Source organism: Salarias fasciatus, chromosome 20 (assembly GCF_902148845.1).
Source record: "Salarias fasciatus chromosome 20, fSalaFa1.1, whole genome shotgun sequence".
NCBI classification, from domain to species: Eukaryota; Metazoa; Chordata; class Actinopteri; order Blenniiformes; family Blenniidae; genus Salarias; species Salarias fasciatus.
In genome coordinates this window covers 6149619-6162892 of record NC_043764.1, presented here as the reverse complement: position 1 = coordinate 6162892, position 13274 = coordinate 6149619, and the positions used below count along the sequence as shown (strand labels likewise).

Here is a 13274-nt window from a genome sequence, read left to right as displayed (position 1 = left end):
TAAGTTTGTGACACTCGTCATCAAATATATGAGAGAGAAACACACAGGTTTGCCTCGTCACAGCGGCTGGTGCGACTTATTTGAATGGGAGGGAGACGACGGTCACACAAACAAATGCATCATGCAAAGTTCATCCACTAAGTAAGCATTTTTCCTGACAAAATGCAAAATCCTTCCCCTCTGTCAGCCCACCCAGCGGCCCGTTTAGAGAAGCCACACTGGGCTTCTGCAGCAGACGTGTGCGAGCCGACAGTGAAGTATGGAAATATACAGTACTGTGACTCTCCTCTTCGCGTGGCTGGTGGTGCAGGAGGTCCACAGCGAGCTGGACTACACGAACCAAGGACAGGGTCAGCAACTGCAGGGCGACGTCTCCCTCGCCGGATTCTTCCCTCTTCATTACACAGCTGAACCAAACACTGAATTTCCTGCTTTGGTTTCATGCAATGAGTAAGTTTCACTGCTATTTTACAATAAGCATCCAATCTCAGTAATGAAGTGCCTGTGACTGGAGGTCTGTGTTTTCTACATGTTTTAATGTCAGTGTGCAATTATGCACATTTTCTCTCCAGAGGTCAAGAAAACCCTCATGGGTATCATTTGATGCAAGCAATGAGATTCACTGTGGAACAAATCAACAACAGCACGGGTCCTCAGGCCCTGCTGCCTGGAGTCAAGCTGGGCTACCAGCTGTACGACACATGTTCGGTCGCAGCAGGTATCCTGGCCTCGCTGGACCAGCTGGAGGAGCAGTTCGAAGGTCCGTCTGGGCCCGACGGCGCCGCGCACCTGAACTACAGCAGAATTAAAAAGGTGCTGGCTGTCATCGGACCGGACAGCAGCAGCAAATCTTTTGTTCCTGCGGCTCTACTGGGAGCCTATCTGGTGCCACAGGTACAGTGATTGATGAAAGACGGGATGTTATTGAGACACTGAAATCAGTACAGCATAACTACAACCCTCCTCCAATCCCGTCACAGATCTCCTATGAGGCATCGAATGAAATGCTCAGCAACAAGGAATTGTATCCATCCTTCCTTCGCACAATTCCCAATGACAGGAACCAGGTAGCAGCAATAATCCAGATTCTGGTCCATTTCAACTGGACCTGGATCGCTCTGCTGGGGAGTGATAATGCGTACGGGCTGGAGGGCATGCAGAGCATCTCACAGCAAGCCGCTCTCCACGGCATCTGCATCGCCTACCAGGGAGTCATCCCCACCTACAGAGAGGACACCGTCCAGACCATGAGGCACATCGTGGAGGCCTTGCTCCAAACCAAGGTCACCGTCGTCGTGGTCTTCTCCAGCAAGACAATTCTCTCAAAGTTCCTCCCGTTTCTTATCAAACGCAACATAACAGACAGGGTGTGGATCGGGACGGAGGACTGGTGCATGTCCAGACTCATATCAGGCATAGAAGGAGTCCATACAATCGGCACCGTGCTCGGCGTCTCCGTCAAATATTTCTCCATCCCTGGGTTTGTGGAGTTCGAGAGAAAAACCCTTGAAGCTTCGATGCAACACAACTTCAGTGAAACAGAGAGCTCGGACAACGGCTGTCTCCAGAGCAAAGAGCTGTACAGCCTGACCAGGAGGAACTTCTCCCTCGAGAAGTACGACATAACGTCTTCTTTCAATGTGCAGAAGGCGGTGTACGCCGTGGCTCATGCTCTGCACCAAGCACTTGGATGTGGAGCTGGAGAGTGTCAGAGGAGAACTCTTCATCCGTGGGAGGTGAGATGACGAGCGAGAGACACAGACGCTTTGTCGGACATTGGTATTGACTTCTTCCTCTCCTCCTCAGCTCTTGCCGTGGATCAGACAGGTGCGGTTTTCCCTGGGGAACAGCTCGGTGTACTTTGATGTGAACGGTGACCCGCCCACCGGGTACGACATTGTCTCCTGGATCTGGAAGGGGAAGGACTGGTCCTTCAACATGGTTGGCTCCTTCACTCCAGATCCCGTTGCCCTCACCATCGATGGTGATCAGATCCAGTGGTACGGCTCAGGAACGGAACGGTCGAGAGAGGTAAGGCTGAAATGGTATTTTATCTTTGATCTATTTTAAAATAATGAAAACACTTTTCTACAACCTGCCTCGCATCCAGACTTTACCTCAACACTCTGTGCATTTTTCTAAAAGTAATATCAAAGCAAAGTTAACATTTACAGCTTTACATGAAATCATCAAAAGTTAATTTGATTTTAATTTAATTTACATGCCAACTCTGATAAATGTTTAATTTATATATGCGAAATGTGTAAATAATTACAGATTTTAGTAACAGCACTTTCTGTAGTCTCTGAGAAATGTAATCTTTTGAACTCTCTTTAAATGTAGTATAAATAATCTAAATATCTGAGCCATCTCTTGTGTTTTGATGCTTGGGAAAAGTCTCTCCTACTCGAAGTTTTTCCTTCCATTGGTCGTGTGCAGGTGCCGCTGTCTATCTGCTCCTCGCCGTGTCCCAGAGGCCACAGGAAGCTGCTGACGGGCCAGCACACATGCTGCTTCGACTGCCTGCCCTGTCCTGCTGCCACCTTCCTCAATGACAGCGGTAAATAAAAGGCACCAAAACACACACAGATATTCAAATGATTAAAAAACACATTATTGCATAATTATTTGTTACTCTCAAATATCATATTTTAAACATAAAAAAGGTAATGAGTTCATTGTGTGTTTCATTCATTATTTATTTATCTATTTTTGATGTTTGAAAGGTTGATGTGAAAAGTGATGGTCAGTTGTGGCAGCATGACTGAAGTGATTAAAGGGTGAGGGTTTAGCAGTTATTGGTATGAGTGTGACCAGCAGGTGGCGCACTTCATCCATACATGTTCCTGGGTTGAGGCCTCTGGTACAAAGTGCTGCTGAGTGTTCATTAGAGGAAATCCTGGAATGAGAAACGTCAGCTGAATCCCTGAGAACTGAACTAAACAGGTGGATTTAATGGAGTTTTTCTGAGTAATGGTCTGTGTCTGTGTCTCCTGCTCAGAGCCCACGCTGTGCCAGCCCTGCCCCCCGGAGCAGTGGGCCCCCCCCAGCAGCGAGCAGTGTCTGGACCGCTCCGTCCTGCTGCTGCCCTGGGACGACCCGCTCGCCGTCGCCCTCCTCTTCTTTCTGGCCGCCTGTCTTCTCCTGACCTCCGGCTCGGCCGTGATCCTCCTGCTCAACCTGAACACGCCCGTGGCCAAGTCCGCCGGCGGCCGCACCTGCCTGCTGATGCTGGCGGCGCTGACCGCCGCTGCCATGAGCTCCCTGTGCCACTTCGGGCCGCCGTCCCCTCTGGCCTGCGTCCTCAAGCAGCCTCTGTTCCTGCTGAGCTTCACGGTGTGCCTGGCCTGCGTCACCGTGCGCTCCCTCCAGGTCGTCTGCATCTTCAAATTCGCATCCAGGCTGCCGCCGGTCTACGACAAGTGGGCCAAAAATCACGGGCCGGAGGCCACCATCCTGCTCGCGTCGCTCCTCATCCTGTTCATCTCCGTGCTCCGCGTGGCGGCGGACGCGCCCCGGCCGTCCCGGGACCTGCAGTTCTACCACGACAGCGTGGTGCTGGAGTGCAGCAACATGCTCTCCGCCGGCGCCCTGGTGGAGCTGGTCTACGTCTCGCTGCTCAGCGCCCTCTGCTTCTCTTTCAGCTACATGGGCAAAGACCTGCCGGCCAACTACAACGAGGCCAAGTCGGTGACCTTCAGCCTCATGGTGTACATGATCTCCTGGATGAGCTTCTTCACGCTCTACCTGGTCAGCAGAGGCCCGTTCGCCATGGCCGCCCACGTCTTCGCCACCCTCTTCAGCGTGCTGGCCTTCTACGTGGGATACTTCCTCCCTAAGATTTACATCATTGTCATGAGGCCGCAGATGAACACCACCGCACATTTCCAGAACTGCATTCAGATGTACACCATGAGCAAACAGTGAGGGCTTATTGGTCATAAATAAAACTTAGAAAACACACAGGTGTCCATCAGCTTCCTATGTGACTCTAAATAAAGATCATAATGCGAAGAGAATATGTGGTGATGTATGAATGGAGTTCATAAATGATCAAAAATAAAGCAGACTTAATGGAAAATTGCAGACTTTCGTTCATTTTTAAAGTTATTTAAGGTTATTTGATTTTAAGATGTACGCTGTGTGAAGACACAAAGAATTATTCAATTAGTCTGAAAAAGGAGACTTGTTTTTTCAAGTACTTTGCCTGAAAGGTCAAAGGTCATTCTCACATATAGATTAGCTTCTCATGCACTGAGAAAGACACCTAATCTGCATACAAACACTTCTGTAATCCTCAATTTAAATTAAAAGGAGAAATGAGTTTATGCCACATCCTTCATCACACGTTTTACTTCTTTCTTTCAAGGTGAGATTTGTACGTTTCTGCTGAATCCAGATTTCTATAATGAAGATATTATCAAATTGGTCATATTTAATATAACATAATGCACCATAAGACATGATATGAGTGCTCACCGCTGCACCGCCATGCAGCACTGTGTCGGGTTTCCTCAGGATGTTTAGGAGGCAACGGTTTGATTTTTAGATGCAAAACTCGAAATGAGCGTTGATCCCGTTTTTATCTGTTGTGTAGTTTATACATGTCGGTGTGAACTTGAGCTGTTAAAAAAAAAAATCAAGCTGAGGAGTGAGAGCCGATTAAAAAAAAAGAAAGAAATAGAAATAGAAAAAGCTCAAGTGATTTGTCTTTGTGTGTATGTGTGCGCACACTTGTGTGTGTGTGGCTATAAACACACACACACACACACTCTCCCTCAGCCACTGCTGTTTGAGGGGAGAGATGAAAAGGCCTTTTGTGGCTGGGAGGTCAGCAGTATTGACCGGTGGAAGTGTGAGTAGGGTCCGAGCCGCGCTTTCCCACAGTCCCTCTGTCCACTCACAGCCTCAGACCCTCAGTCAACAATCGAAGTGTGCCATGGGTGAACAGGCAGGAGTTTTATTGTCGGCGCACAAAGGGCCAGAGCAAGGCACTGTTGGGAACGTTTCAGCGGAGCCAGTCTGCATTTCGTCTGAGTGGATTAATATTCATCAACGTGCAGAAACTGTAGAGACGTCAGAGACACTGCAGAAGGAAAAATAAACCAATCTGAACAAAATGACTTCAGTTTTTAGGATTGTTATGTTTTATATTTTATATTACATGTTACATTATATATTTTATTGTTCTTTCTTTTTTGTCCTTCATTGCCTTTGCTGTTATTATTCAGCTATTACTGTTATTGCTACTAAATATTGGCTGTTATAAACAGTATACTCTAAATGCCTGTTTATCTATCAGTCCTGCCTTCATCCATCCTTCCACTCGGTGATGGTAGATCCCCTCTGCTGTCTTTGTTTGGTGACTCGTATTTTGATGTTTTAAGGATGATTGAAAGTCTGAAGAAATAAGTCATATTGGGAATTTACTGTAACAGATTTGAATGAACCGTCCACAGTCACACCAGACTGAACCCCCTCCCCCTCGTCTTCCTCTTCATCCTCCACCTCCTCCTCTTCCTCCTCCTCCTCCTTCTCTTCTTCTTCTGCCTCCAGTATTTCTTGCTGGCCACCATAGTTTTGTTTGTCACTCCTTTCTGATAAAAACACGTCCAGACTTCCTATTTATCGCTCTGAGTAGTTTGAGTAGTTTATTCCTTTACTTTTTTCTCTGGTAAAGATAAATAGCTCATGGTAATTATAAATAAACTGTTTAAAAGTGGCCAGAGCAAGTTGTTTTTCAACATTTTTTTCATTCTTCATCCACCACTGGAGTCTTGTGATATACAGTAAATCAAGACTCAAGTTCAAGACTGAAATCACTAATGAAAAGTCAGATCAGAGACACTAACAGAAAATGCTCTATATTTACACATTTTACTTAATTTCACAGTGATTATTTGTTTTTTAATGTATCAGTTTTTTGAATCTGGCGTGTGAGTTACATTCTTTTGCTTCTTTATCTAAATTGTTCCAAAACTGAACCCCTTTTCCCAAAATTCAACATTCCCTCACTTTGGACCTAAACTTTGATTTTGTGAAGATCTATGTTTCTTTTAAGTTATAGTTATTTCGTCTCTTTGCTTTTTTTGTTGTTGTTGTTAATAGTGTTGTGAGAAATGCACCAGAGCGACTCATGATCATGAAAATACAATTTTCTATACACCAAGACTCGTTACCGCATAAATAATCACAGGGGGTTTATTCTCTTTCAATCAGAGAAGAACACAACAAAAATTTTTTTTTTTTTTTTTTTTTTTTTTTTGCAGAAAACAAACAAAACACAACTGATTTTACATCACAGTCGGATCATCTTTCAGGTGTTTCCTGCTCTTGAAAAGTGCCTCAAAGTCATTAAGGATCATAGACTCACTTTTGAACTTCTGGATTTGGACTGAGGACTCATCTTTTCTCCGTCCTTCTGTAGTGGTTGTTGTCATTGAGGAACTGTTTTAGTTTGGTTTCAGAAGTGTTTTAGTTGCTGTCAGGCTGTAAGAGGTGAAGGTGGGGGTCAGAAATGCTTCAGGACCTTCTGATGTGTTTCAGCATTTTAAACAATAAAGCTTTGCTTTATTTGGTGGATTTAAGATCAAAGGTTTGCAGACCTGGTTTCAAACCTGGAACTTCTTGCTAGAAAGCAGCAGGATTTACCACTCTTCCACAGCTGGTTTGATTCAATAAAGCTGAACCAAATTAACCGGATGAATTACCAAATTCTACGTGAAGGTTGAGGTTTCTCACACAAGTCCAATTCTGAGAGAACTTCTCTGAGGCGCCGGGTTCACAGCAACATATAAATACTGGAAGTAAAAATAATATTCCTAAAGAATAGAAATAATTTCACAGGAGACACAAAACCAGCAATGTTTCTCTGATTTTTATTTTTTTGAAGTGAGCAGGTTCCAGGTGACTAATTAAATCTCCAGTCTGAATGCTGCCATTCACTAACTTCTCCCTGGACGCCTCTCATGCATTAAACCCTGTTGAATGATTCCCTTGGTGCACATGAGGAGTGTGTGTGTGTGTGTGTGTGGGATCCCTGGAGTCACTGCAGGGCGAGATAAGCAGCTCCATCTGATAAGAGGAGAGCAGCACATCAGTCTCCATCTGATGGGTTTACGGGGAGGTTTTATCTCCGCCGGTCAGACTGTAATTGCTTCACCTCTCGGTTATTGATGTGTCTCCTCTCAATTAGAGCGGCGGACCCGCCTGAGTCACATGGCTTTGTTATGGTAATATCGCACTATAAAATGAAGGGCAGCTCCTGCAGGGACACCAGAAGAGTCGTCCTCACCTCACCTGCAGACATGGCTCCCTGCTCCGGCCGCCACGCCGCCGTCCTGAAGAAGAGCAACAACAGGGTGAGTGTTCCAGGAGATCTGAGCAAATCTGGAATGCCAGCGTGAAGCTGAACCCTCTGGCTCCTCTTCCCCCCTCAGCTGAGAAAACCTGCTGTGGAGAAGAAGCGCAGAGATCGGATCAACAGCTGCATCAAGCAGCTCAAAGTCCTCCTGCAGGAGGACGTTCACACGCAGAGACTCAGCTCCAAGCTGGAGAAAGCCGAGATCCTGGAGATGACCGTCAGCCTGCTGAGGCAGCAGCTGCAGGACAACGCTGCTCGCTTCCTCCGTGGCACTGCCAGCTCCAAGGCCTGCGCTCCTCCTCCACCCAGTCTCCAGCATCAGGAGGCCCAGAGAGGCAGCAGCTCCACCCTCAGACCCAAAACCCTGCAGGAGAGCAGCGGAGTGTGGAGGCCTTGGTAGACAGACACAGTCCGAGGGTCTCTGCATCACGTTGATGGGACAAAAGAAAGGAGACATTAACCTGAACTCTTCAAAATGAAAGTCACTGCATCCGCCTCATAATGAGTTTATTATCAGTGTTTGTTCCTTCGTGTGGCTGAAGGAGGGGAAGTTAGACTCATTTCAGAGTTAAAAATATGTTTGAAGTCATTTTCTCAACATATCTGCTGAGAATTGCTTTCCTTTAATAAAGGAAAATAGTAATTTGTTGTCAATCGATACAACAGTGGCTGTCTGTATGTGTCTATGTTGAGTTATTTAGTTGTTAGTAGATACTGTGTCTTGCAAATATGATTTAAATATGAGCAAAATTCTGAAAAATGTAGACTAAACTTTAATTAAGGCGATAAAATACATATAAATGTGAAGATTTTGTTTGTGTAGTAAATATTAGTAGCATATGTGTGAAGAAGGCGGAAAGTGAGAAGATGATGAGGCAAAAGATGAAGTGTTCACATGAACTGTAAAGATGTGTTGTGGACACATTACAACAGCAGATTACTGTAAATCTGATTCTGTGAAGCCTGACTGAAGGTCAGTTTGTTCAAAATGCACAAGAAATTCATGTAATTCACTTTAATAAAAAAAGAAAGATGCAAACACAACTCTGTGGTTTGCGTGTGTGTGTGTGTGTGTGTGTGTGTGTGTGTGTGTGTGTGTGTGTGTGTGTGTGTAGCCTTGTTTTACACCTCTACAGAAATCTAATCTTTTTTTTTGCCCAAAACATGTTTCACAAAGATCATTTTTGAAAGTTGAAGATGCTTTTTAGGGCTGAAGTTACACAAAGGTTCACGCTCATGGAGTTTTATTCACATGTACTGTAACATGCTACAGGTAATTTTAAGATAAAATCATGTTAGAACCTCCAGAACGATTGGATCTCTAACTTCTCATCATGATGCTCCATTTAACGCAAGCTTTCAAACCGTTGTGCGTGCGTGCGTGCGTGCGTGCGTGCGTGCGTGCATGCGTGTGTGTGTGTGTGGGGGGGGTGTATGTGGATGTGCATGTGTGCTTCCGCATGTTTCTCTGCATGCTTGTGTGTAGTTGTGCAGTTGCATGTGTGTGTGGTTGTGCACATAAGCACGATTGTGTGTTATAAAAGTCTTTTTACAGGATTTGCTCTTGAAATTTGGACAAAATTAACATATTGAATAAATCCTGTGAATCAGTACAGTAATAGTAAATACTACTGGTTCATGATATGCGGTGAATTATTGTTATCTTTTGCATAACCTCAGTTTTTGGGAAGAACCGACAACATGTCTGTTTATTGATTGTGTCTTTTTATTGTTAATTGTCATACGAAGGTTAGAAATTAGTTATAATACATGTGATAGTAAAACAGCAATGTCGACGTCCCACAACAAAATGTGAACATGTACATCACTCACACACTCACACACACACAGATACACAGATACACACCCACGTCATCCTCCCCATTCGTAAGATTTGGCATAGACAAGTGAAAAACAAAAGAGAAATATTCTCAACAGCAGCTGTCAGTAGATCGCAGTGTGGCTCGGAGCGGCACACTGCTACGCCGAGCAGTCCCAAGATAAACTCCACTGGAGTAAACGATCACTTCACAAGATCTGACAGAACTAGCATCAAATTAAAATCCATCTCCAGCTTTAAACACAAAGACAACAGCAGAGGCAAAGCGTGACCGTCGCCCAACAGCCGAGAGTCGCTGCTTTTACTTGTCCATCAATGTGATGAGACAATAAGGAAGCCCGCCGGGAGCCAGCAGGCTGGAAACATATTTCCTACACGGTGAGGGAGAGACGGGCTCCCCTCAGGTCTCAGTGTCTGTCGGTCTCTACCAGGGCCTCCAGACGGGCCCCCTGCCGCCGCCCTCCTGCGGGCCGCCGGCTCTCTGGGCCTGCTGGAGCTTCTGGTCCTGATGCTGGAGGCTCTGTGGAGGAGTGGCGGAGGGCTCGGGGCCGGACGGAGCCGACAGGAAGTGTGCAGAGTCTCTCCAGCAGTAGCTGAAGTCGCTGTGACAGAGGCCGGCCTGCAGCTGCTGCCGCAGGAAGCTGACGGTCATCTCCAGGATGTCGGCCTTCTCCAGCTTGGAGTTGGGCTCCTGCTTGTGAAACTCCTTCTCCAGGATGACTTTGAGCTGCTCGATGCAGCTGTTGATGCGATCTCTGCGCATTTTCTCCACAATGGGCTTTCTGAGCTGAGGAAGCAGAGGCGGAAAGGTAAGTTCATGATTGCATTTGTGCTATACTGATATGTCCCACACCAAAAGAATGTGGATAATGTCCTGCAGTACTCACCTTGATGTTGTCTCTCTCCGAGATCCTGATGTGGTGGACGGACGAGTAGCTGCTTGAGCAAGGAGCCATGTCTGTGCAGGCAGAGTGAGCTGCTTCCTCTGTACAGCAGTGTAAGCTCTGATGTCTCTGGAGGAGCAGCTCCTCATTTTATACCCAGAGATTAGCATAACAAAGCCATGTGGCTGAGGCAGGGCTGGGGTTCCCACACTCCGACCAGTGGGACTCCCACAGCAACAATGGACGACACGTCAATAACTCAGGGAAGATGTATCTGTGCCTGGCATGTTTCCCAAGATAAGCAACAGGTAATTAACGCTTTATCAAACCTCAACAGCAGATCGAAATGACATTTTTTTTAATGCATAATTAAGGCAAATGACAGAAAGTGTGCATCTTTCAAAGGGGGGGAAGAGCAATTAAAGGCCAAAGGTTTTAGTGCAATAAAACAATATAATCTGGGCTGTAATTACCTCTTCAAAGGATGCTTCCTTTGGCCAAGAGGCTTCTCAGACAGCAGCATTCACACTTATGTTTACGTTTCTTTCGGGAAAAACTCTCGTGGTGTTCCATTCAGTAAAATATATTGTTTAGAATTCAGGAGAAACTTGGTGGGAAATGGAGACATTTACCTCAAAGTCGTGATGAAATGTTGACGCTGCACCTGCAGCTTTTCTGAATCTGCAGCCCATCTTTTCCTCTCGGGCCCTCGGACACGACGCTTCCCCACAGGGATCCTGAATGGAGCTGGAGCGGGAAGCACAGGGACAGCGCCCAAAGATAACCAGCAGGGCCTTTTAGAAATCAATTCAACAAGTCACAGTGACACAACAAATGAAAAAGAGGCAGGCGGCAACATCAGAAACCACAGACTTCTTTTATGTGCAGGTTAAAGGAAATATGTCCATTTAAATTCATTCATATCCAACACATCCATACAGAGGATGATGATGTTGAAGATTTAAGATGTGTGAGAATTAAAGATTTCTGCTCTTCTTCAGAGAAAACAATTAAATGTGTCATAAAGATTGTTTATCGAGGTCTACAGTGTGTCCTTTAAAGAAGAAATGAACTCAATATGATATGTTTAACTTATTGAGTGTGTGTTTTGAAACCAATTGTCGCACAGCAAATTTTCCAGTGTTGAATTAACTCTGAAAGTGTTAAGAGTGGTCTCATATATACACTGTTGTAGTGTTAAATGTAAGTGTTAAAATATACACTTTAAAGTGTTCGTTCTAAGAATTAAGACTGTATAGAGTTAAATAGGAACACTGGTCAACAGAGAGGAATATTATTATAACTCTACAGAGTGTCAGCATTAGAAAATTAACACTGGTCAGTGTTGAGATTTTAACACTACATAAGTGTATATATGAGACCACTCTTTAACACTTTCAGAGTTAATTCAGCACTGGAAAATTTGCATGTTCAGTGGATCAAACACACAGTTTTCCCAAGTTTTTTCAAGAAATGCACCCGTCGTTGCTCTGACTGTTAATAGGAAATGCTTTGCCAATGCAAACGTTATAAAGGCAACAAAACCAGCCACAGTCCCTTTTACTTTAATTTACTTCTGTGTATTCAGAAGAAAAACATGAAGAACTGCACATTTTACTCTCCCTCTGAAAGGTTCAAGTACAGTGAAGTAACGCTCTGGATTCGTATGGATCGCAGTTTTGTTTGTCCCCGAGTCCTTCTGAAAAACCACTGGAGGCTTTTAATCACAAGTTCTTGTCTTAGCTCCCCTGGAGGGTCTGCAGACCCTTGCTGTAAATGAACTGTGTCAAATTAGTGTCAAGTTAATGGCATTATGAGCGCGGCTGGCAGCGTGCCTGCGAGGGCCTCCGTCCGCGGCTGGCTCCAGATGTGAAGCCCGCCTTGTGGGCTCGGTGTGAGTAGCCCCGTATCCCCCGTTTCCCACCAGCCCCCAAACATCAGGGTAAATGAGCTACAAAAGCTGCGCCGCTCCTCCATGCTCCACTGGGAATGTTAATTGATCTTTTGTTGCGGGACAAACAGAAACTCTGTGTCTCGGCCCATCTGGGAAAAATCAAGTCGACTGGCTTCCTTGCCGCACAGTGGAGTCTGTATGTGGCTTGTGGTGTGTGAGTGCGTGTGTGTAAGTGTGTGTTTATTGACTTTTTTTTTAAAGCTTGAGTCAACCTGCTGTCTGAATAGAAGAGCCACTACAGTTACTGCCGCAGCAGCTCAGTCTGCAGCATGAAATACTTCCTGATGCTCAACAGGTGTCTGGTGTCTTCTGGAAAAAGTTTGAGCTTTCAGACGAATCTTTTCCTGCTCCTCTCCATGGGCCTATGTCTTAAAGCTCAGCAGGTGTGAGACCTGTTGGACCTTTGGTGTCACAGTTTGATATTTCCAATAAATCACATGAAATACCAAACACTGCTCACGTTCAATCCCTTGATCTTAATTAATTTATTTAGCATCCCTGTAAAGTAGCCACAAGGCCGCCGTCCACATTTGGCTTTATTATCTGTCACCGTGTTTGTGCCTCCTCTGGAGGTTCGTGTGCGCCACACGGCTCCCGGGGGTCTTTGTCTACAAGTGTGTGGGAAGACGAGTTCCCCTCCCACCAGCCGCCCCAGAGCTCTGAATTCCTGCCATAAAGTCTCGGCCATCGCTCAGACCTGCGGCGGCGCGGAGCTGCTTCCCGTCAGCCATCTCTCTGTGAGTGTGGTATCTCCCGTTTCCCACACTCTGCGCCTATTCACTGGTCCTGAGACGGGGACAATAGAAGTGTGTCTTGTTACACATCACATTAGCTACGGTGTTTGATCTCCCGTTGGAGGGAGGGGGCGACGGGGGGGGAGGCTGACCATCTGGCCTGGCAAACTAGACCCTGAGAAAGTCCCAGGCATGCCACATTCTCCACAACTTCTGCACACACAAATAGTTGTGAAAGACTTTTGTGGCACTTGAGACATAATTCAAGCACTAGACAACATACCAGGATCGGCACAACAGAGGAAAGTGGGACGTGTGACCTGCAGCGGCGTCCCACAGCCAAGACTCCCAGAGTTCAAAAACACCTGTTCACTAACCTGCTCCGAGACGGGAATAATCCCCGAGGGACAAATGAATGATCTGAAACATGACACGGCACAATAAAAGACTGAAATCTGAGACTGATTTGAATATTTCATAATAAGGATGCATTTCTGGA

General features: G+C 45.7%; 3 protein-coding genes across 3 annotated transcripts; 2 read left to right on the top strand and 1 right to left on the bottom strand.

Annotated features, from left to right (window-relative positions):
- Positions 1-259: 259 nt before the first annotated feature.
- tas1r1 (taste receptor, type 1, member 1) lies at positions 260-3927 on the top strand. The gene is made up of 6 exons (XM_030119331.1): positions 260-450; positions 573-894; positions 981-1736; positions 1807-2031; positions 2440-2560; positions 3002-3927. The coding sequence occupies exons 1-6, from the start codon at positions 260-262 to the stop codon at positions 3925-3927; spliced, it is 2541 nt and encodes an 846-aa protein (XP_029975191.1).
- A 3323-nt stretch (positions 3928-7250) lies between these two features.
- Positions 7251-7763, top strand: LOC115408518 (transcription factor HES-5-like). The gene is made up of 2 exons (XM_030119329.1): positions 7251-7361; positions 7440-7763. Exons 1-2 carry the CDS (start codon positions 7251-7253, stop codon positions 7761-7763), a joined length of 435 nt encoding a protein of 144 aa, XP_029975189.1.
- Positions 7764-9627: 1864 nt separating this feature from the next.
- her12 (hairy-related 12) lies at positions 9628-10218 on the bottom strand. The gene is made up of 2 exons (XM_030119327.1): positions 10091-10218; positions 9628-9990 (listed from the first exon to the last, which is right to left on the bottom strand). Exons 1-2 carry the CDS (start codon positions 10157-10159, stop codon positions 9628-9630), a joined length of 432 nt encoding a protein of 143 aa, XP_029975187.1. The 5' UTR covers positions 10160-10218.
- Positions 10219-13274: the final 3056 nt, after the last annotated feature.

What these genes read in the sequence shown, in the direction of transcription:
- tas1r1 (XM_030119331.1), top strand. Translation starts at nt 260, where the DNA reads ATGGAAATATACAGTACTGTGACTCTCCTCTTCGCGTGGCTGGTGGTG. An exon ending in GCTTTGGTTTCATGCAATGA is followed by an intron (nt 451 to 572) that starts GTAAGTTTCACT and finishes TTTTCTCTCCAG; the next exon opens with AGGTCAAGAAAACCCTCATG. An exon ending in CACCTTCCTCAATGACAGCG is followed by an intron (nt 2,561 to 3,001) that starts GTAAATAAAAGG and finishes TCTCCTGCTCAG; the next exon opens with AGCCCACGCTGTGCCAGCCC.
- LOC115408518 (XM_030119329.1), top strand. Translation starts at nt 7,251, where the DNA reads ATGAAGGGCAGCTCCTGCAGGGACACCAGAAGAGTCGTCCTCACCTCA. An exon ending in TGAAGAAGAGCAACAACAGG is followed by an intron (nt 7,362 to 7,439) that starts GTGAGTGTTCCA and finishes TTCCCCCCTCAG; the next exon opens with CTGAGAAAACCTGCTGTGGA.
- her12 (XM_030119327.1), bottom strand. Translation starts at nt 10,159, where the DNA reads ATGGCTCCTTGCTCAAGCAGCTACTCGTCCGTCCACCACATCAGGATC. An exon ending in CGGAGAGAGACAACATCAAG is followed by an intron (nt 9,991 to 10,090) that starts GTGAGTACTGCA and finishes CTGCTTCCTCAG; the next exon opens with CTCAGAAAGCCCATTGTGGA.